At 43.0% G+C, this 19,803-nt stretch overlaps 9 protein-coding genes across 9 annotated transcripts; 5 read left to right on the plus strand and 4 right to left on the minus strand.

Moving 5' to 3' along the window:
- Nucleotides 1-1,010: 1,010 nt before the first annotated feature.
- Nucleotides 1,011-1,939, plus strand: BYT42DRAFT_570922 (uncharacterized protein). The gene has a single exon (XM_051568439.1). The coding sequence runs from the start codon at nt 1,153-1,155 to the stop codon at nt 1,765-1,767; it is 615 nt and encodes a 204-aa protein (XP_051422926.1). The 5' UTR covers nt 1,011-1,152; the 3' UTR covers nt 1,768-1,939.
- Nucleotides 1,924-3,500, minus strand: BYT42DRAFT_570926 (mitochondrial carrier domain-containing protein). Its single transcript, XM_051568440.1, has 6 exons — nt 3,283-3,500; nt 3,131-3,225; nt 3,001-3,062; nt 2,843-2,945; nt 2,432-2,773; nt 1,924-2,350 (listed from the first exon to the last, which is right to left on the minus strand). Exons 1-6 carry the CDS (start codon nt 3,300-3,302, stop codon nt 1,980-1,982), a joined length of 993 nt encoding a protein of 330 aa, XP_051422927.1. The 5' UTR covers nt 3,303-3,500; the 3' UTR covers nt 1,924-1,979.
- A 447-nt stretch (nt 3,501-3,947) lies between these two features.
- Nucleotides 3,948-5,871, plus strand: BYT42DRAFT_570933 (uncharacterized protein). The gene is made up of 3 exons (XM_051568441.1): nt 3,948-4,592; nt 4,667-4,974; nt 5,047-5,871. Exons 1-3 carry the CDS (start codon nt 4,186-4,188, stop codon nt 5,748-5,750), a joined length of 1,419 nt encoding a protein of 472 aa, XP_051422928.1. The 5' UTR covers nt 3,948-4,185; the 3' UTR covers nt 5,751-5,871.
- Nucleotides 5,872-6,094: 223 nt separating this feature from the next.
- Nucleotides 6,095-7,150, minus strand: BYT42DRAFT_350206 (MIR motif-containing protein). The gene is made up of 6 exons (XM_051563180.1): nt 7,100-7,150; nt 6,983-7,031; nt 6,839-6,926; nt 6,489-6,767; nt 6,367-6,422; nt 6,095-6,289 (listed from the first exon to the last, which is right to left on the minus strand). Exons 1-6 carry the CDS (start codon nt 7,101-7,103, stop codon nt 6,187-6,189), a joined length of 579 nt encoding a protein of 192 aa, XP_051422929.1. The 5' UTR covers nt 7,104-7,150; the 3' UTR covers nt 6,095-6,186.
- Nucleotides 7,151-7,830: 680 nt separating this feature from the next.
- BYT42DRAFT_350360 (uncharacterized protein) lies at nt 7,831-9,724 on the minus strand. Its single transcript, XM_051563182.1, has 9 exons — nt 9,606-9,724; nt 9,471-9,543; nt 9,137-9,412; nt 8,820-9,048; nt 8,627-8,756; nt 8,374-8,573; nt 8,261-8,308; nt 8,102-8,201; nt 7,831-8,023 (listed from the first exon to the last, which is right to left on the minus strand). The coding sequence occupies exons 1-9, from the start codon at nt 9,633-9,635 to the stop codon at nt 7,916-7,918; spliced, it is 1,194 nt and encodes a 397-aa protein (XP_051422930.1). The 5' UTR covers nt 9,636-9,724; the 3' UTR covers nt 7,831-7,915.
- A 1-nt stretch (nt 9,725) lies between these two features.
- Nucleotides 9,726-12,124, minus strand: BYT42DRAFT_350218 (6-phosphofructo-2-kinase-domain-containing protein). The gene is made up of 8 exons (XM_051563181.1): nt 11,960-12,124; nt 11,876-11,895; nt 11,768-11,813; nt 11,115-11,698; nt 10,797-11,054; nt 10,659-10,727; nt 10,374-10,590; nt 9,726-10,309 (listed from the first exon to the last, which is right to left on the minus strand). The coding sequence occupies exons 1-8, from the start codon at nt 11,967-11,969 to the stop codon at nt 10,017-10,019; spliced, it is 1,497 nt and encodes a 498-aa protein (XP_051422931.1). The 5' UTR covers nt 11,970-12,124; the 3' UTR covers nt 9,726-10,016.
- A 1,120-nt stretch (nt 12,125-13,244) lies between these two features.
- Nucleotides 13,245-14,079, plus strand: BYT42DRAFT_570964 (uncharacterized protein). Its single transcript, XM_051568442.1, has one exon. The coding sequence runs from the start codon at nt 13,547-13,549 to the stop codon at nt 13,805-13,807; it is 261 nt and encodes an 86-aa protein (XP_051422932.1). The 5' UTR covers nt 13,245-13,546; the 3' UTR covers nt 13,808-14,079.
- A 24-nt stretch (nt 14,080-14,103) lies between these two features.
- Nucleotides 14,104-16,200, plus strand: BYT42DRAFT_570965 (branched-chain alpha-ketoacid dehydrogenase). Its single transcript, XM_051568443.1, has one exon. It carries the CDS (start codon nt 14,533-14,535, stop codon nt 15,844-15,846), a length of 1,314 nt encoding a protein of 437 aa, XP_051422933.1. The 5' UTR covers nt 14,104-14,532; the 3' UTR covers nt 15,847-16,200.
- A 2,359-nt stretch (nt 16,201-18,559) lies between these two features.
- On the plus strand, nt 18,560-19,606 carry BYT42DRAFT_614281 (uncharacterized protein; the record flags this gene model as incomplete). Its single annotated transcript, XM_051571835.1, has 4 exons — nt 18,560-18,578; nt 18,677-18,701; nt 18,766-18,954; nt 19,021-19,606. The coding sequence occupies 4 exons, from the start codon at nt 18,560-18,562 to the stop codon at nt 19,604-19,606; spliced, it is 819 nt and encodes a 272-aa protein (XP_051422934.1).
- Nucleotides 19,607-19,803: the final 197 nt, after the last annotated feature.

The following is a 19,803-nucleotide window of genomic DNA, read 5'->3' on the forward strand; positions in this document are numbered from 1 at the left end:
CGCGCGACTTTGGATTTTTGAAGTCAAGCCGGGTGACAGCACAAAAAACATTTCACTCGCTTGCCTGGCTGTCATGGCGGAGATGCAATTTATTTTCAGCCTTGCACATTTTCAACTTGGTCTTCTCAAGCAAGCATTGAAACTCTCTGCTAATGTATTTCGTTTAACGATAGCAAGTATAGAGAACACATTCTAAGGTTGGACGTAGTTGTATACTTGATCGCGCGACATAAGCCTAAAGAAGAACACGAAAAACGGTTGTAGCGCACCAATAACTTCTTCATTCACGTGTCGCATTAAAAACTTCGTGAACCAGCGACTCGGTTAGAATGGAAAATGAAAAAAATCCCTTATTCCCATGACAAGTTGCAAGCAAAGACTGTTCGCCGGTGTCGCCAATAAATAGGTTCATCAATAACCTCACCCATCATCACGGCACTGACCGGTCAGTGCCGCGGAAATCAAGCTGATCAATGGCTTGTCAGTGGACGTTTGGACGTTGGATGTTTCCATAAGCGCATTGTGTGTCTGATCGAAAATACCACAATGCCAAGAAAAAAAATGACATCGTCTGCCAAGCCAAATTCCATAATCTATACCCATTGTTTGGACTTTACATAGCGGACAAATGATGAGGATGCTGTGTAGATGAAAATACAAAGGTCCACCCACTGACAGCATACATCATGCAGTGATCTCTTTGGTCAGCTATTTTTTCTTGCATTTCTAAGCAGAACTTCCATCGAGTCCCACACAACAGCGGAGCATGAACTCATCCTTCTCCAAGCTTTTATTTTTCTCAACATTTTTTTCATTAGTAGTTCCATTTATCGTTTTTCACTGTAGCTGTAATAGAGTATCGCACATGGGTGGACAGCATGATTAGGGTGGAAAACGTGGAGAAAGCCGGAGGCGTTAACAACCACGCAAATGGTCTCTGGAACATGACCAACGAGACGAGAATTTCTGTGCAAAGTCACATTCGCATTTTGTCATTCGTTTGCGGCCAGTGAAATTTCCCCAAAATCAGAACAGAAAAGGAAAAGGTCATACGTTCATTTGGTATAAGACAGCAGCAGTGAAAAAAAAAAAACTAACCATCTTCTTCTCTTTCGTCATAGCATAAAAAAGTCAAAAAAAAACAAAAGAAAGATGGGATTATTTTCCAAAAAGAAATCACCTAGACCTGCTTCTTTCCAAGAAGGCCCTCCTCCTTATTCACAAAGTACGGGTAGTCCGGCTCCACAGTCTTACGCTCCTCCCTCACCACCGAAACCTTCCAACCCGGATAGTCGACCACTACCTTCAGGATGGATTAGCCAGCTGGATCCTTCCACCAACCGCTGGTTCTACGTATACACGCCCACCGCTCACCGCCAATGGGAACATCCACATGACAAACCGCTCGGTGGTGGAGAAAGCAGTTCATACCGTGGTTATCCTCAACAACAGCAACAACAACCATATTATCCCCAACAGCAATACATACCTCAACAACAGGCTTACATGCAACAACCCATGATGGGCGCCGCAGGCAGTCGCTTTGGTGGCCTTGGTGGTCCCGGTCGCGGTGGTATGGGCATGGGCGGCGCAGCATTAGCAGGTGTAGGCGGCGGTTTAGCAGGCTATATGATTGGCGACGCCTTATTCGACCACAATCCGGATGTCGTAAATAACTACTATGGCGACGGCGGTGATATGGGCGGCGGCGGCTACGATGACATGGGCGGCGGCTTTGACGATATGGGCGGTGGTTTCGACTTTTAAGACGGACGATACGAACTTTCGCATAGCTCTTATTTGTAAATAATCATCATCATCATAATGTAGTTGCAAAAATTATATAATCTATGTATAGCAACCAAGAGCGTTAATAAGGAATAAAGATGTGAGGCGATCTAGCCAAGCCGTGTCAATAATATATTGTGTTTCAAAGGATGCATTTTATTCTCTATTTTTGGTATAAAAAATCTACAGTTTTAGTGTGTGGGGGAGGAGGGGATCAATCTAAGGACCTGCTCATAGACCAGAAAATTAAGTGAATGGATGGGAAAAGCCCGTATTAAAGTCACCGAGAGTCCACGATAAAGGCCACGCACACCCCCATGACGAAGAAGAGCTGTTGCACATTCGCGTGCACTGTTGTATTTCGGGTGGGTCATCATGACATCTTTCTGCATGATGCTCTTGCAAACATCAAACGGGAAAACGATCAGCCAGCTGAGGATGCCACAGAAGCCACCTGCCATAAAGTGGGTCAAAGGTCCTGGGCTGGATTCTGGACTGGTCAATAATCGCTTGGCAGTTTCATAGCCACCGAAATAGATCGAGGTGCCAATTGTGTCACGCACTAAAAGCAATAGAGTATGCCATGATGTAAATTTTCAGTTTTGGTATTTTCGTTGAAATTTGAGACTTTTTTCGACCTTACCTGAATGACATCCGAGTCCACTCCAGAGTCCAAAGACACCTTTGCGACGAACGATTTGTTTGGCTGCATTCCAGCTGGACGATTCCACGGGTTGACCAGAAGCTAATCTGCTAGCAAGCATGACTTGCTCCAGCTGGCGTTGGATTTTTACGAGTTCCAAGGGACAACTTAGCATTGCTGTGAAGGCTCCACTGGCTGCTCCACTCAGTGTCGCCAAACCAATAAGTGACGGCAAAGTATCACCATGTAAACCGTGGCTCTTTAGCTTTTGCTTTGTTCCTTCATACACCGAGAACGATACCGATTTGATGATGCTCACGGTGACAAGCGGTGGAATCATACCTGGGAGAGATCATCCTCGGTCAGTTTCCACCATCACATCCACTTGATAAGCCATTGACAACAGCATACCCCGAAAAAACCCTCGAGCCCCTTCTTCTTGATATGTTTTCCGAACGCAATCGAGAATCGAGTCATAATGATGAGTTTGCATTCTCGTTTTTACCGAGTCAAACTGTAAAGCGAGATTGAGTGATTGCGCAGAAACGACAGGACGATCAAGCGCTTACCGGAAATCCTGCAAGGACGGATGTTACTGCTGCACTGGAAGCAGCAACCACGGTTCTGTTGCCTTTCATCACCCGGCAAGTCAGTTAATCAACAATGATCACCACTGACACATACTCTGACATTACTTACTCCACAACAACTGTTTCCACACATCGGGTTGATGCTCTTGTGCTTGCATCAGAGTTTCTCCACCAACATCAGCGACGTTCAGCAGTGGTTCCTTTCTATCGTGACCCATGTTTCAGTAAAATGTTGTGATGACGATCATGTACCGGCGGTACCTTAGGTTATCAGACGTCATTGTGACAAGGGATAGAGCATTCGAAGCGATCGCGATGACAACAATAAAGAAATTGAACCCAACAAAAAAGACACAGTATAGCTGCTGTTTTGCTTCAATTCACCAATGTTGAATACCGTCCAAGCAACTCTGATTGGCCTAATATACTGACAAAGCGAAAAAGAGAAAAAAATTGTCACTCGGGGAATCGAAGGGATATGAAGCAGCTTACAAGCTTTTTAATAGCGGGTGTTCAAATTTATTGTCTAAAAGATGGAGATCAGCCCCAATAAACTCAGGGCACATTGTGAAAGGTCTAAAGATTCACTATTTAGAGAGGATTCACATCCATGCACAGTGAATTTCAGAAATTAGAGAACATCAGGGGCGGATGAAAGTCTATTCAGACGGTTAATGGAACGTATCGATGTTTTACGCTTGTGTTTCTGTGGAAATAGTATAGGATCGAGTTTCCTACAATACAGTATTTTGACTTATTCCATAGTTTCTTCAAAGCTTTAAAAATATAAAGGTTACCGCAACGGCTTCCACACAAGAGATTGAAGCAGCTGGAATTCAGATTTCGGTGATGGTTAACAGTTCCTTTTCGGAGTTCCATTGGTCATGCTTCATACGGGGATGCAGAATTTGAAAAATTGGGCATGGTTCATGTCCAGATCATCGCTTCAAAGACGAGAAGTCGTGGACAAGATTGAGCAAGTGCTGCTTCACCCATATGACTATGGCGACTCATTTCTTGAACGAGCGGTAACCAATGCACCGAACGGGTACATGCCGCTGAACCTTTTACGCAGCATGGTGTCTGTTCTTAATCCGTTCCCATTGGACTATATTCAGTATTGTCTTCAAAGAGAAAACCCGGCTCATCTCGAACTAAGCAACGATGGTCACAGAGTGCGCTATCGTGACCCTAATCAACGCCGAGAAACCGACGCGTACGGTGCCTCACTACACGATACATCCACCTCTCCTTCCACGCCCAAGGTCCCTTTTACTGAAGAAAATAACAATGACAGTTCGACTAACGGTAACATTATCCTCCATTATTAACGTAATCACCATAGCATGGAGCTCACACGTTGGTTGTAAATGGACAATAGAACATGTGAAGAGCCCACAGAAAGCTCAGCAGCAACTGGTAAAACCTGTCATTTTTGAGGACGGCAAATTCTACTTTGACACAAAAGCCGGGGAAGAAGCCAATGCGGACAAGCCTGGCCTGTGGGTACCGGATTATGGGATTGAGAATGCGGAACCTCTTGGATTGGTCAAACGCACGAGTGAAGCAAGGTGAGTTCATCGGCCGATTGTCTTATCAAAGGTGAATTCTGGTGTTTAAACAATTTTTTTTGGTATGGAAACAGTGTTTCGGGCCCTGTCTGCTGGAATTGCGGACAGCCAGGCCACAAGCTGAGCGAATGCCCGGAACCACGTAATGAGAAGCGAATCCAAGCTATGCGAAAAGATATACAAGCCGCTCCGCCGACAGGACGATTTTTTGTGGAATTACAGCTACGAAATGAGGTGGCATCTGCAGCCCCGGGGCACTTGTCGCAACGTCTAAAGGATGCGCTAGACATGTATTTTGATGATGACGAACCGCCTTACTATTCGAGAATGCGGATACATGGTTATCCACCAGGCTACTGGGGTTCCCCTGATATTCGTGCTGGTAAGATACTTGGGAATGCGAGAAACAGGATATGAAAGGCTCATTGCCGTTTTTTCGGTTTTTTGTAATTAGCCAACGAACAGTATAAAGGGAAAACCACCCTGGAAAAGTGGATTTTAGAAGAAAAGAATGGCGATAAAGATCCTCTGCTAAAAATATACGATGGTAAACAGGCAGTAACAGATGAGGCTTCCGATCAGGCTGCTACTTCCAGAGATCTCAACACGGAAACAGAGCCCTCAGCGAGGTCCTTGGCACGTCCTCCGTTATCTTCTTCAGAAAGGGTGCAACTTGTTGATTACCCGGGACTGCAATTCTTGGATACGTCCCGTTTGGATCAGGTCATAACTGATGGATCATCACACCTGATTTCCCATCAGAATGAACATGCATATGCGTCCTATCCGCAACAACCAGTACCTCATACTTCCTCATCCGTTCCTCCTTCTTCGTCAGTAGATTATCAACAGGCTGCCTATCCGTATCCGTATCCGTATCCATATCCATATCCCTGTCCTTATCCCTATCCCTATCAAGAAGCAGGCAGTTACAGTGAAAATCCATATTATTACTATCCTTATTCCGCATATGATAGTCAATCGACAAACCTAGCATCAGTTCAGCCGCCAGCACCAGTGCTACCGTCAGAATCGGCGCCACAAACTGACAATCCAGCACCACCTCCTACCGAATCCCATCCAACGACAAATACCACTGTAGAAGAAGATGATATGGACGTTTCCGATATGGATGTGTCAGATGCGGACGATGCATAATGTAGAAACTAGTGATTTTTTCTTTCCAGTGACGAGAGACATGCTTTGTAGAATAAAATTACCACACTTGTATGTATCTAATTAGTCATTATGTAAAGTATATTTATTTTTCTTATTGTCCAAAGTACGAACGCTTGCGTTTGATCTATTCGGGATGCCTCATTTCAGAAATTTCCGTCACAATGAGGACCATCCCGTTGATATTGGGTGCCCATTGTCACTGCTTTCTAGTCACTTTGATTACCGTATGTCAATAGAAACCGAGGCATTCCTGCCCTGTAGTCAATTGTCAGGAATTACAATGAAGTCTCTAATGTATAAGCGATCATCACTGCTTAAAATCGAGCCTTTCGGTGGCAAAGGTGGATAAAACTGCATCCTTTGTTTTATTGGTATATTGTGAGCGTCTGTTCTACTGTGTGGTATTTTATGTAATTTATTCGGCTTCTTCAAAGAGCACACGCCATCTGTCATTTTCATCCACTTCGTCTTGATAACCAGTGACTTCATTGCTATCCTCATCCAAACTCTCCTCATGGCTGTGCCTGTTTATGATCAATAGACGTAAGCGATACTGATTTCCTTGTCAGCGCAACTACTTTGGGCGGTTACTTACAATTTGGCTCCTGTTTCGACATGCCGCAAAATAAAGGAATTGCCGACACGCCATACCTATTATGTCTACATTAGGACAGACACTTCACTGGTCCTTGTTCTGTTTTGTCACAGCAAACTTACGTCGTCGCCTTCATCATCTTCTTCGTATTCCCATTTCTCCACGCGCCAGTGATCGTTTGGGTCACTTTCGTAATCGTTACCAAAACAGGTCACTTCTTGTTGCCCGGTAACAGGGCTTTCAAATCCCTCATGCGAGTGAAGGTTGCAGCGACTAGGCACATGCTTCAACCGAATGACGTCGCCAAAGTAGATATTCTCGCCAGAGTCTTTACTAGATTCAAGAGGAGGAATAACGATCCAAGTGGCCTCAAGAATAGGATTCCAGCCACCAGCAAACACCTGAGTGGTAATATTGATTTTTTGGTTATTGCCTTGACAACTTATCAAACACTAGTCGTAGAACCACTTACAACTTGCTGTCCGCTACCGGATTCATAGGTGTTTTCACCCGAAGTGAGGTATCTTCCCGTCATGTTATGCTTCAGAGAGATGTGGTCGCTGCGTAACAATCAATATCCGATGGATAGCGCAAAAGACACATTGTCATAACTCACCCGTAGCGAATCTCGTCTTCAGGTCGGGAACCGTAATGGATATCGTCACCTGGTAACAAGGGCGTGCGTTATTATCCGTTTCGTTTTGTTTTTTTCTCTCGGTGAAAAGCGACTTACTCATGATAATAATGAAAAGCTGAAAAGCCAAGTGCACGAGGTGGCGATGATGGAGTTTGATTTTTATATATTCTGGATGGTTTCCACACTTCCTTTTATGATTGGACCGGCATAATCTTCCGTCATGCCCAAACGTGCACAAAATTAGAGTTGTGCCACGTTGCGTGTTTCCGTATCCAACCTTACATTGCTTCCATAGCTGCACGGAAATGGCTCCGATCCTGCTTTCTTTCTTTCTTTGTGTCAGGATTCCAGAACCATGACGCGAACTTTAGAATGCATTACAAAAACCCCAATCTGCCTCGGCACAATGAAGCACGTTCGAAACATCTTGCGCAAGTCAATATACTAGACTAATTTTATCTGCAGTGGCGAATATGGGGACGAATACGATGCAATGTTTCTCTGTGAAAATAAAGTTCTGCTTTCGCATGGTCCGCCATACAATTGGGGTCTTTTTTTGGTCAAATACAATACGTAAAGAAGTCTTCTTCGATCAACAGTGGACTGTGATTCTACACTCGATGCAAATGAACAAATACCAGTACGTATACAAATATATCACGATCTATCCAGAAGCTCGAGTACACGATGCCCCTCAACCTTGCCCCATCAAAGAACCAAATGATTCACGCCTTGAATCATAAAAAAAAGCAAATACTTCAAGGCAGGATCGCCAAAAAAGCAAATTACCCTCTATAGTTCTCTTCATTATGTGCTGCTCTTCTCTAAGACTGAGACAGTATAGCGTAGGATACCCCGTACGTACAATCAATAATCAAGGTAATTTGCTTTTATTGTTTTGGATTATTTACATTAGATACCCATGCCTTTGCCTTCAATGGACACCTTGGGAGTAGTACGTTTGGGACCGGTCTTCATGGATCGCATTGTATTCTTTAATCGTCTGAAAGTTGAATCATTCTGTAAAAACCATCCATCTTAGTCAGTAAAATGCAGTGAAAAAAAAAAAAAAACGCAGACGAATCCATGCATTCCTACCTTGGCTTTCACTTTGTCAATTCGAACCGTGCTCTGAGGTACAATATCATAATCGGCAGCCACCGCTTGCGGAATTCGAACATGCATTCTCTTTTCATCCCTATTTCCCATGTTCATGTCAACCAGCAAGTAGGGAGTGGCATTCATATATAAACTTACTCTTCGTCAGGCGCTTGTTGAGATCGGAACTTCTTGCGTCGATAACCACTATAGCAAGGTTTTTTAATAAGCAACAGAAGTATGATGGATTTCTCTCGTTGGCCACTACTTACGCGTCCTCTTGTCGATACTCTCGCAGTTCGTGTCGTCGTTCTCGATAGTTTTCGCTACGCTTGATCACCAAACGGCTCCACTTTGCTACCAGCTGATCCGCCTTTCGCTTCACTGGGGTTTCAATGCGAGGAGATTTGGTATAAAAGTAGACGATTTTGCCAACACCGCTTTCACGAAGATGGTCAGAGGCAATAGGTAACTGTATCACAGATAAGTATTCGTACATCTATCACGGTAATAATCCATGTTTACCTTGTCCAAAATATCCAGCATCTCAGTTTGGATGTCCAAACTTGGTAAGGAGCGGTCGGGCAAGGGTTCCAACCATAATCGGATGGCATCCAACAGCTGATTGTCCAAAATGCTGTCCTGCCAATGTTTGCTATTCATCAAGTAGCCTTGAGTCACTGATGACTGTTTCGTCTCTGCTTTATCTCACACCTACTTTGTTAACATGCCAACGACTTCTTGAAGCAGTTTCAATTTAGCCACAGCCGGTTTTCTCTTCCCGTTCGCAATAGCGTCTTCCTCTGCAGCAATTTTCATCTGTTCACGGAGATTGGACAATTCTTCGTCCATGCTACGTTCCAGATCTTCCTCGTCTACTTTCTTTCTCTTCTTTTTGCCACTTGCCAAGGCTTTGGCGAACTCGCGATCAATCTCGTCTCGTAATGCTAATGGCAAAGAATTCAAAAGAGAAAAAAAAATTCAGTTGACTGGCATCCATTGTCAGATTATTGCAGCATTGCGTCTACTATATACCTTGTTGGGGATCCACTTCTTCTTCTTCTTCCGGCTCCTCGACATCTCTACCTCCATTCTGTTTCTTTTCTCGTAATTCACGCTTTAATTCTTCCAATCGGTCACTTTCTTCTTTGGATATGTTGCGAGTACGTTTTTTGAACGAAGGTAATTTTGGTGCAGCAGTGTGGGCCGCAGTGTCTGCTGCTGATGGTTCGTTCAACTGGGACGCTTCGGCGCTATCCTCCTCCAGTCCTTCTTCCTGTTCGGGCATCTCGTTTTGATCGACATCGGAGACTATTGAAAAATGGCTCAATGCGACTGTACTCCATAAAATCGTCGTTAATGCTGTTACCTTGATCTCCTTCAAGATCAGACATTTCTTCGTCACCACTGCTGTCACCGAACAATCCTTGTTCATCGGTGCGCTGAAAGACACGAAAAGCATCTTAATATCTGTGCAATTTCTTTCCTTCTTTGTCGTATTTACCAAAGAAGTGTTTTCTTCGTCTGCTGCCATGGTTTGGTGTGGATTAGAGAGTATGAAAGTGAAGCAGCAAAAATTTGGCTAAAGATGGAAGATTGCCCAAATTTGGTGCAATCGGAGCAGTGACGTTGCCTTTTTTTTTGTTCCTTCTCAAGTTTGGAAAGCAACAACTCTCCATTACCGTTATCCCCAAAAATTACTGGTACTTTGCTCAGTAGCGTGAGGGCATGTATTCTGCACCACATGTGGGTATTGTGATCAATGTGGAAAATATCATTGCGAACGTATAGTATTTACAATGTCGTTCTTAAAATTCTCTGCCATCAACTGTTGCGTTTCACATTATCCAAATTCTTAATCTAGTGTGGAAATTATCAGTCACCATGGTTATTAACTTAAATATTGCAAGAGGCTTTATTTGGGCAGATTTAACGTTGTCATTTCAGCTTCAGAGTGATTGGTTGTGCCAGAAGAGGAAGCACTTCGTTTTCTATCTTTGGTAGGAGTGCCTCCTTTGGGAAATAACTGTGGGCTGATGGGTACGATAGGACTCATTGGGTCTCTCACAATTTCACCACTCGCACCTGCAGGCAATTTGCCAAGGTGTAATCCTTCGGATTTCCCAACGTTTGCCTTGGCCGCTTGTTTGCGTATCGAATCCGCGCGACTGGGTCTCGGACGGTGCGTATCAACCGCATCAATATCCACTATTCATTTCCTTCCCATGAATATCCCTTTGACTTGCAAGACGAGAATTTCGATCAATTTTACCTTTATAGCGTTTTTCTTCACATCCGTACGCTTTAGGGGTTAACTCAATCACGGTATGTAGCGGGATCTTGATATAGGGCAATTCCTCGTGGCTGTAGTTCATGAAATACGCATAGATGCATCGTAGAATAGCTTGATGTCCAATGATCAAAATGTTCTCGTGCCGTTCCAGTTCCATGATCACAGGTTCCAATCGTAATACAACATCCCGATAAGACTAAAGGGTATACTCTATGAGCCGGATGTTCCCTATCGTCCCTTTATCGACATGGTATTTTCTTTTACCTCGCCACCACGGTACCGGTAATTAAACTTATCCTCGTCCCGATTGGCATAATCTTCCGGATATTCTTGCTGTCAACCATACATGAATAGCGATGAGAAAAAAAAAACCCCCCCAGTAGATCTACGGTTCGGATTTACCTCGATTTCTTCGTAGGTCATGCCATCACACACACCAGCATCAAGCTCGTCTAAAGCTTTCCACTGTAATTTTGGATAATCCAATAGCTCGCTTGTTTCTATGGTCCGTTTCATTGTTGACGTCCAAACCGTGAGAGGCTGATCTGCCAGATTGGCATTGATCAGTCCAGGCAGTTTCTGAGCATATAGTTTTCCGCGTGGTGACAAGTACGAATCACCACCAATTTTGCCAGCAACATTGTATTGTGATTCACCGTGCTACCGTCACGAATAAGTACATCAGGCGTTCCCGTTTCATGCTGATTGTGTGACACCTACCCGACTGAAATAGATCTTTCGTGGCGCGATGTGAAGATTCATTAGGTAGTACACTATGCGCGATTCCAGGTACCCTTGGATCATATTAATGATATTCTGACTGCCGACATTGATGAGCTTGATGTAAGTGAGTTCTTGTTCTGTGATTGTTTCGTAACGTTCCTTGTAATGCTCGATGCGCGCACGGAAATCTTGGGCAGCTTCATCGGGATCGGTATTTGCATAATCTGGGGAGGAGAGTTTGACTTCCTTGATATTGGCGAGGATCAAGGCTTCATCCTGGCAGATCGATTCGATAAAGAGAACTTGAATGTCTTCTTTGGCTAATCTCTCTTTCAACCATCTTCTTCGTTTCTGGGTGCTGTTGGTGGCATCGTAAATCGCTACAATCCCCTGTTCCTCATCAAACCAACGGATCATATCCTCCAAAGCGGCCGCGGCAGCTTCTCGTCGTTGTTGTTCACCCACAGCGTTATGTGGATCAAAAAAAGTATGAGGAAGATGCGCACCATGCAGTTGACGACGATAATTTCCCACATTGAACACCTTGGTTTTGATCCCAAGCCAAGTCAAATAACGACACACTGACAAATCATTTCCCCCAGATAAATAATTTTTTTTCAAAGATTTTCTCAATATCACGTCAAGCGTACCTTTTTGAGAGATGTAAGTTTTGCCTCGAGCCGGTAAACCGACCATCTGAGCGAAAGTGATTAGGGAACTTGAGGAGCTTGACTCTTGTTGCGAATCAGGTTACTTACAACACAGGCAATTCGTAAATCTGTGCAAGTGCATGGTCAGTGATTGTGGTCAAGTATATGGAGTTTTTGCAAGACAATGCTTACTAGAAGACATGAGTGAATATTAGTGAGTTAAAAAAAAGGAAGGCGTAGGCTGTTTTGGGACAGGGATGCTATACAAATAGGTGTTTCGTTTGTTTGGTTTATTGAATGACAGCTTGGGTGTCCGCTGTCACCATTAATTCACAGCAACATATTACCTTTGCTTTCTGCTTAATAATGAAAAATACAAGTGGAAGCTATTCAGCCCCATCTTATGTCGTCAGCTTTATCGTGTTTCTTTTTTTTCAGTCAATATGTCAATATGTCCTTTCACATATTCATCTTCTTTGTCTCTGATGAGCATGACGCCATTCTGTACCAAAGCTAAACCTTTACAGCGCCCTGACAAATTTTTTTGTAATCCCGATAAATTTTGTTGACTTCCCTAATGTCTTTTTCATCTTTCAGTTCATTTTTCTCGGAAAATAAAGAAATGATAGTCAAATAAATTGCAAGGAAGCAAAAAGCATGACTTGAACCTTTATTGGAGGGGAGTGTGGGATTCTCGTCATATTACCTTGGCCTGCGTAATCCTGGAGGGAAAATGCGCTGAAACTGACGACTTTGTTCATCAAAAAGAAGAGGCCATCTTCATTAGGATGACTTCTATTTTCAATAAAGTGTATAATACAAGTTGAAATATAGTTTAACGAGCCACGCATTACGTCTGTACCAAAGTTATGTGCACCTGTGTATCCCATCAGCCGATATATGAACACTTGAGAATAAAAATCTCTCTCTAACAGTATCTGAGACCTACTTCATGCAGCTATTTCATGCGATGAGGCCCCACTCTCTTATCAAAGGATAAATATGACGTGAGGCAATGAGAAAAGACACATGGCGTCTTTTTCCTGCTTCATTATTGGAGAATAAAGGTTTTAGCTACATTACGAGGGATCGCCTGTTTTTTCATGTCTATAAAGACGACGCATCTTCCATCCATTTTTTTGCCTCTTCATCGCACATCTATTTTCTTTTTTCATGCGCAAAAACATCCATCTATCGCGATATATTTTTTCATTGCTTATTCTTATCAACATTGCTCAAATCAACTATCCTGTACGTATACTCATGATGACTACAAATGTGATATCAAAACGACTGAACCTCCACAAATAGCTCAAGTGGCCTTTCTTTTTTGAATGTTATGCCGAATCACTCACTCGCTTTGTGTAATTCTACTGTGTAGTTTAGATAACTGATGAACAAAGCCCACGCCTTGGCGGTGTGCGGTGGCGGCTCCAGCAATGCGGTGACAACAGTTTTTTTGTAAGTAAAAACAAAAGAAGAGTAAGTGTGGCTTGTCTAATGCATCCATCTTGTTTTCTTTGTATGTCTTTGTCCTTTGGTCTTCTCTCTTTTTTGATCACTTAAAACAAAGCTGGATAAGAGTTTATGAGCTCGTCGGAGTTTTCACACTGACAATAGCATCAAACGTCGAATTTCGTCACTCTGGCAACAACCCATCATCATTTTCCACCATATACGGATTTGTAAACCTCACCACAGCTGTGACTTGAGGACATATGGACCGAGTTCTCTGAGCGTTTCAACAACATGATCTAGTGTCGACAAATATGCACATCAATGCGAGGAGTCATTTTCTTATCATACACGAAAAGACAGAGAAGGAAAATAAAATGTCAACAGTATATGAGGCATGCTTCAGCCAACAGCTTGAAAAGAAGACGCCGGTACTGGAATCTATGTACTGTTCCCATAACTGGCTTTTATTCTTTTTTGGCCACGAATTCTTTGACGGTGGTGAATGGGGCTGAAACCCAAAAATGTTCTCCGATGTTTGTTGATGCTGCGAAATGTTGCAGGAACAATGATCCAAAATATTAGTTCACTTGGTGTCACATAACGTCAGAGAGTGAGCTGACAATTTTTTTTTAAAAATTCTGCATTATGCTCTAAGCAACGGAATGACTAAAATGTCATGTCATAAAATATTGAAAGAAAAGCTGAAAGTCATTCATTACAGTGTCATCAAAACATGAATAGATCCAACCAACAGAAAATACTGTCAAAAGAGAAAACAACGTGACACTGCTTATGTCGTTTGAGTATGTGGTCACCATGGATGATGCGATTGGGAAAAAAAAAGTTAAAATATAAGAGGTACTTTATTGGAGAACTAGCTAGTGATGAGACATGATTTTTATGGCCGAGAGTTGCACATGAACGTGCAAATCCCATCATTAAACTACACAAAAATGCCTCCGGATCTCAGTCATCTGTTCAAAACATGTCTATCCAATTTCGGTTATCGATAACAAGCACCCGGCTAGTCTAGACCGAATTTTTACGTTTAGTATTTGTTTGGTGAAGTTCAAATTCCCAGAATTTGGTCTGTGCCTTCGGCAAGTAACTCGTCGTGAAGATCACAAGGAACCAACCACACTGGTCTGACCTCTGACCATCTTAGCATACTCCGCCACGATGATCTTTTGGAGGATGAAAAAGATCGCTCTTTGAATTTTCTCTCCGCATCTCATCCTTTTTCCTATTCCTTTTTCTCAGGAGAACGAAAAAAAAGCGGTTTTGCACTGAACACTGACTGACTCACCATGACGATGGGTTCAAGACCATTCACCATTACTAATGTACCTCGGTTGGTGCGCCGGTTCGGCCACGTTGCTAGAGCTATCGAAGAGAAACCTCCCGTACAAGGTACCGGGCCTCACTTTTACATGAACAAGATTCTTGATCAATTCGTGCAACAAAAGACCACACCCATTACACTTCGCCAATTGGTGTTTTACGAGCGACATAAAAATGAAGACAGGGTTCTCAAATCCGCCAATTACGTCAGAACCGAACTGCCGATACGGCTTTCCCATCGCATCCGAGAATTTCAGAAACTTCCTTTTATTGTCGGCACCAATCCTCACATCCAACATATTTACGACTTGTATTGGCGAGCGTTTGAGCGGTTTCGAAAAGTACGACCCATTACAACCATGCAGGAAAATGATGCCTTTTGTGCTATTCTCAGCGAATCACTTGAAGCGCATCTTGTAGCGATTCCGCGCTTAGCGTTGGGAATATCTGAATGCCAACAACATATGAGCTCCGAACGGATTGATCGGTTCATGAATGGTACATTGCGATCTCGCATATCGCGGCGCGTCTTAGCAGAACAGCATCTCGTCCTTTCTGAATACGTCCCTCATACCGCCCATCAACCCTCCAATGGATTTTCCCTGTCACAGGAACGACCCAATCGACGCACCACCATCTTCAGCAGCTGCTCTGCACATGACACCGTCAACAAATGCACAGCATGGGTCCAGGCTCATGCACGCCAAATCGCATCGAAAAATCACACCTGGGTGTTACCAGAAGTTCACATCAATGGGAATCCCAAAGACACTCGATTTACTTACGTTGCCGATCACATCGAATATATCCTCTACCAAATTCTTTCCAACTCTCTACGTCACGTTGTATCGGCCCACTCTCCACCTTATCCGCCCATCCAAGTCACCATCTGTTCGAACCCCAGCGACATCTTTTTCCGCATCTCCGATCAAGGCGGCGGCATGTCGAACGAAACCCATCGACACTTGTGGTCGTATGGACGAAAACCTGATTTGCTGGATAATTTTCGTCACGTAGCGCAGCTGGAGGCTAAAATGTCTGAGCATGATCATATGAAAGCACAACTGGGGATTGGACTGCCGATGAGTCGAGTTTATGCAGAGTACTGGGGTGGCGCGATCAATGTGGTTTCCATGGACGGCTGGGGAACCGATGCGTATTTGCGAATCCCGAAATTAGGCACCCAGAACGAAAATCTTTACTTTGAGGAACAAGAGCAAGATGATGATGCCTTTCATGCTTCATCGTCGGTGCGCCAACCTCGCCCTTTTATATACTAGTCCCGACACTGCCATTGTATAAAGGTTTGCTTCTGCTGCATACCGTAATACGTTTCAAATACGTATAAGTTGCAAAAAGAACAGACGAAGAAAAAAATAGGAAAAAAAAAAAAAGAAAAAACAACAAAGTCTAGCGCCAGGTGATCTAGACAAGTGTGTGCAATAATGTATAGTTTGTAGATGATCCCACATGTTGTATTCCATATCCTTGTTTACTATGCGCAGCACCCTCCCTATTCTATACAGATGATACCTTTGCCATAGTGTATTCAATGCATTATTATGCTGGAAACAAATAATTATTTTCTCTGATTTCTGTAACTTGGGCTTTCTATTGTCATGCCAATCCTGGGCCAGGTGGCTGCGTCGTTCCGTTTCTGCAACATCAACCAAAATTTATAGTATATTTGGTAAATCAAACCAGGTCGCCGAAGTTGGACCCACTCATGAGAAACCAACGACAAATACTCAGATATGCGAAACCGTAATTGAAACCGTTTCTTTGAGACTCTCATTATTTCGGCAGTGTGCATAACTTAGTTCAAGATGGGCTTGATATGGTTGCGAGGCATTATGAAAGGACGCAGTGGAATTTCAAGTTAATCTATGAGAATCACTCCTTGTATTTCAATGACGCAGAGCAGTTGGGAACGGCGAAAAACAGTGTAGCTAGGTTTAGTTTGATGAATAACCAAAGGTTGCTTTTCGTAAATAGATTGAATGGACCACTTTGATGTGACGAAAAAATTTATTTTACAATCAATTTACAATCATTATAAAATACAGCTAAGATAATACTAAGTCGAAGAACATGTCCAGCAAACAGGCAACCAAGGAAAACTAATATCGAACCACGAAAATCCAGAGGGAGACACCATAGTGAGGTCAGGAAGCAGACGGCACCGGAGAATGATGGGTGACAAGCAGCATATGACGAAAAGAAAAAAAAAAAAAAAAGAAAAACTTACCCTTTAGACAGCTGGTCAAAGTACATAAAACAAGCCTAAAAGAAAGGGAATAGAAAAGAAAGGATAAGGATAAGGATAGAGTAGGGAAGGGAAAGGTAGGGTAGAGTGGGTATGAGAGAGTATGAAAGGGTAGGAAAGGGACTTACCATCTACAAAATGGGGCGAAGGGAAACGGAAAAAAAAAAAAAAAACCATCGGTCAAAACACAAACCTACCTTGTCCACCGTCTCAGACTGCCATTTCACCTTCTGTAGAAAATAGAAAAAAAGGGAGCATTGGTGAGTCCTTCAAATGTAACCGTAAACTACTGCGAAGAAAAGAACTGCTTGTCATCCATCATTCTCCGAAACTATCATAGAAAAACGAGATGATTCATTAGTAGTTAATCAAAAAGGAGCCGTCGTAGAGTAGCAGAGGTAGAAAAGCGAGCTGATTCGATGTCAAGTTGATCAAAAGGAGCCGTTGGAGAGTAGTAAAAGTAGAAAAGCGAAGAAACGTCGAAGAGGAGCAAAAAAAAAAAAAAAAAAGGAAAACGACGCCCTTTTTCGTTTTATCATTTTGATCGTTTTCATCGTCGTTTGAAAAACTTTTTTTTTTGCATAAGTTTTGCTTGTATTTCTTTTTTTTTCTTTCATTCCATTGAATTCGTCATCGGCTTCATGCGGGAACGCCCCGTTCCCTCCGTTTACCGCCTGGGATTACCCAAATTTGGTTACCGTCCTCTTTGATTTTGGGAATTCGGTTTCATGGGTACTTCCGGAAAAGGCACGTCTAGCAAAACCAATTTTTCTAATGAGCTCCCGTCTCGATGTAAAAAGACGCGGAAAGTGGGAAACATACATAATCGATGTCAAGGGGAACGACGGTGGGAAAAAAGTAAAGTGTCAAGTTTCAAGAAGGCATGGCAATGATTGGGATCCAGATCCATGTGTAAAATAAACTTCAGGTCCGATATGAAGAAAAAAAGATGTTTTGTGGAAACCGCCACTTTCCGGACCTTATTTTTTGTTCCACCGCATGAATGACGCTTAATATTTCCAGCTTTACAGTGGTTTTTTCTGATATTCGGGAGTGTTGTTTTATCCCTCGTAAATAAACCATGGATGAATCTTTTGTTTATGCTGCCATAGAGATTCTCTTTAATGGGGGAGGACCTGAGGATCGGATCCATCCGTGTAGTATGGTATCATCGGCGTAACGTAATTCCACTGATATTATTTTTGTCGGCACATCCACCGATCCAAACTTTATTTCGCGCACTGGTGGGGAGATCGGCATTTCCATAGCTTCTTGAAACTTGACACTTTACTTTTTTCCCATCGTCGTTCCCTTTGACATTGATTATGTATGGTTTCCCACTTTCCGCGTCTTTTTACATCGAAACGGGAGCTCATTAGAAAAATTGATTTTGCTAGACGCGCCTTTTGGTAAATACCAGCATAAATGAGGTTTCAGGATAACGTAAGCAGTGTATCCCAAATCGGGGCAAGCTTAGGCGACGGTAAACGAGCGTTACACAAAGGAGAAACGCATGACCCCGTGATCAAAAACACCGACTTCTGTGTAACAGAACAGTTGGGAAGACGATGATGTCCATGCTGTGAAATCGATTATCGTCCAAATTTGGGCAAACAGGTTTTTCTTTGTTGCCGGATCATGGGTGACTCGTTTTTTGGTTATCATAATGAAAAAGCCAAACGCGACGATTACCCTTCTTTTTCTCTTTATCTTTATTGATTCTTACAATGTCTGACCTCTCTGCTCGTAAGTGATGATTAATAACATGATACGTTTTGTGCAATAGGTTGTATTAACGCTTCTCTCTTTTCAATCATCGCTCAATTTATTCTTTGCCAAACAAGTTTTCCAAAATCTCACTGTTCACTCGTAAGTTATTTGTGCCTTTTCAGGTTGAATCAATGTTTTTCTAATAAGCAATCATTTCAAATAGTGAAAAAACTGAATTCCAAATCGCCCTCAAGGCAGCTGAAAAAGCGTTTTCCCACCTACATCAAAAGGTGCAATGGATTGCTGCTTATGGACCGGAATCTTACCAATTCCAAAAGTGCATGCCGGAGGTGTTGGCAGAACTTGATGCTGTCCAAGCCATGGTGAACACTGCGAAAAGTTTGAAGAACCGGTAAGCCGTGCATTTTTTGGGCCTAAATAGTTTAAACACTAACATGTATGGTATTTATCTCTTCAGCCAACATAACGAAGAAGACAACTTTGAGAATGAAGAAGAAGAAGAAGAAGAAAGCGACGGAGGTGACAAAGATGAAGAAGGTGTTAATGAACAAGAAGCAAAAGAAGAAGAATACTATGATGCAAGAGAAGATTATGAAGATGTCGAAGATGCTGAAGAGTTTCACGATGCAAACGAAGGAGTTTATCAAGAAGACGAGGAAGAAGAAGAACAAGGCGAACGAGAAGAATGCCATTTCTTTTTTTATGATGAAGGAGAAGAAGATGAGGAAGATGAGGAAGATGAGGAAGAAGAAGAATTAGGAGAATTTCCCTACCAAAATGACTACGAAGAAGGCAATAACGGAGCCAACGAGGATGCCAATGCCAATGACAATGACAATGACGATGACGATGGCAGTGGTGAACAGCAAGAGCCGCAACAGGATGAAGAGTTCCCCTTCTTCGGTGTCGATGTCCAGGAGGAAGAAATCGGTGACGACGAAATTGACGATCCGATGGAAATCGACACCGAAGAAGAGTTGATCGACTGGATGGACGTCGACCATCCCGACGAATTGATTGACTGGATGGATGTCGATGACTAGACATCCATCCAGGCCGACGTCCATCCAAGTCGAAAACGTCGAAGCCCAAAAGGTAAATTCGTTGAATACCGCTCTACAAAACACTGAAGAAGAACACTGAAATCCATGCGTTACATGATCTTTAGGCGCAAGAGCAAAATAATCGCGCAGCAAGGCTGCTACGTGGGCCGTCCGAGACGTATACTCAAAATTGTAAG

This window comes from Radiomyces spectabilis (assembly GCF_025331425.1).
Source record: "Radiomyces spectabilis strain NRRL 2753 chromosome Unknown BYT42scaffold_7, whole genome shotgun sequence".
Classification (NCBI taxonomy): domain Eukaryota; kingdom Fungi; phylum Mucoromycota; class Mucoromycetes; order Mucorales; family Radiomycetaceae; genus Radiomyces; species Radiomyces spectabilis.

What these genes read in the sequence shown, in the direction of transcription:
- BYT42DRAFT_350218 (XM_051563181.1), bottom strand. An exon ending in TGACCTACGAAGAAATCGAG is followed by an intron (nt 10,728 to 10,796) that starts GTAAATCCGAAC and finishes TATGGTTGACAG; the next exon opens with CAAGAATATCCGGAAGATTA. An exon ending in ACCGGTACCGTGGTGGCGAG is followed by an intron (nt 10,591 to 10,658) that starts GTAAAAGAAAAT and finishes TATACCCTTTAG; the next exon opens with TCTTATCGGGATGTTGTATT.
- BYT42DRAFT_570926 (XM_051568440.1), bottom strand. Translation starts at nt 3,302, where the DNA reads ATGACGTCTGATAACCTAAG. An exon ending in CCGTCCTTGCAGGATTTCCG is followed by an intron (nt 2,946 to 3,000) that starts GTAAGCGCTTGA and finishes CTCGCTTTACAG; the next exon opens with TTTGACTCGGTAAAAACGAG. An exon ending in TGGACTCGGATGTCATTCAG is followed by an intron (nt 2,351 to 2,431) that starts GTAAGGTCGAAA and finishes TATTGCTTTTAG; the next exon opens with TGCGTGACACAATTGGCACC.
- BYT42DRAFT_350206 (XM_051563180.1), bottom strand. An exon ending in GAAGACGAGATTCGCTACGG is followed by an intron (nt 6,927 to 6,982) that starts GTGAGTTATGAC and finishes ATTGTTACGCAG; the next exon opens with CGACCACATCTCTCTGAAGC. An exon ending in AAGATGATGAAGGCGACGAC is followed by an intron (nt 6,423 to 6,488) that starts GTAAGTTTGCTG and finishes TAGACATAATAG; the next exon opens with GTATGGCGTGTCGGCAATTC.
- BYT42DRAFT_350360 (XM_051563182.1), bottom strand. Translation starts at nt 9,635, where the DNA reads ATGGCAGCAGACGAAGAAAACACTTCTTTG. An exon ending in GTCGTTGGCATGTTAACAAA is followed by an intron (nt 8,757 to 8,819) that starts GTAGGTGTGAGA and finishes CTTGATGAATAG; the next exon opens with CAAACATTGGCAGGACAGCA. An exon ending in CAACAAGCGCCTGACGAAGA is followed by an intron (nt 8,202 to 8,260) that starts GTAAGTTTATAT and finishes CATGGGAAATAG; the next exon opens with GGATGAAAAGAGAATGCATG.
- BYT42DRAFT_570933 (XM_051568441.1), top strand. Translation starts at nt 4,186, where the DNA reads ATGGTCACAGAGTGCGCTATCGTGACCCTAATCAACGCCGAGAAACCG. An exon ending in AAACGCACGAGTGAAGCAAG is followed by an intron (nt 4,593 to 4,666) that starts GTGAGTTCATCG and finishes GTATGGAAACAG; the next exon opens with TGTTTCGGGCCCTGTCTGCT. An exon ending in TTCCCCTGATATTCGTGCTG is followed by an intron (nt 4,975 to 5,046) that starts GTAAGATACTTG and finishes TTTTGTAATTAG; the next exon opens with CCAACGAACAGTATAAAGGG.
- BYT42DRAFT_570965 (XM_051568443.1), top strand. Translation starts at nt 14,533, where the DNA reads ATGACGATGGGTTCAAGACCATTCACCATTACTAATGTACCTCGGTTG.
- BYT42DRAFT_570922 (XM_051568439.1), top strand. Translation starts at nt 1,153, where the DNA reads ATGGGATTATTTTCCAAAAAGAAATCACCTAGACCTGCTTCTTTCCAA.
- BYT42DRAFT_570964 (XM_051568442.1), top strand. Translation starts at nt 13,547, where the DNA reads ATGCGAGGAGTCATTTTCTTATCATACACGAAAAGACAGAGAAGGAAA.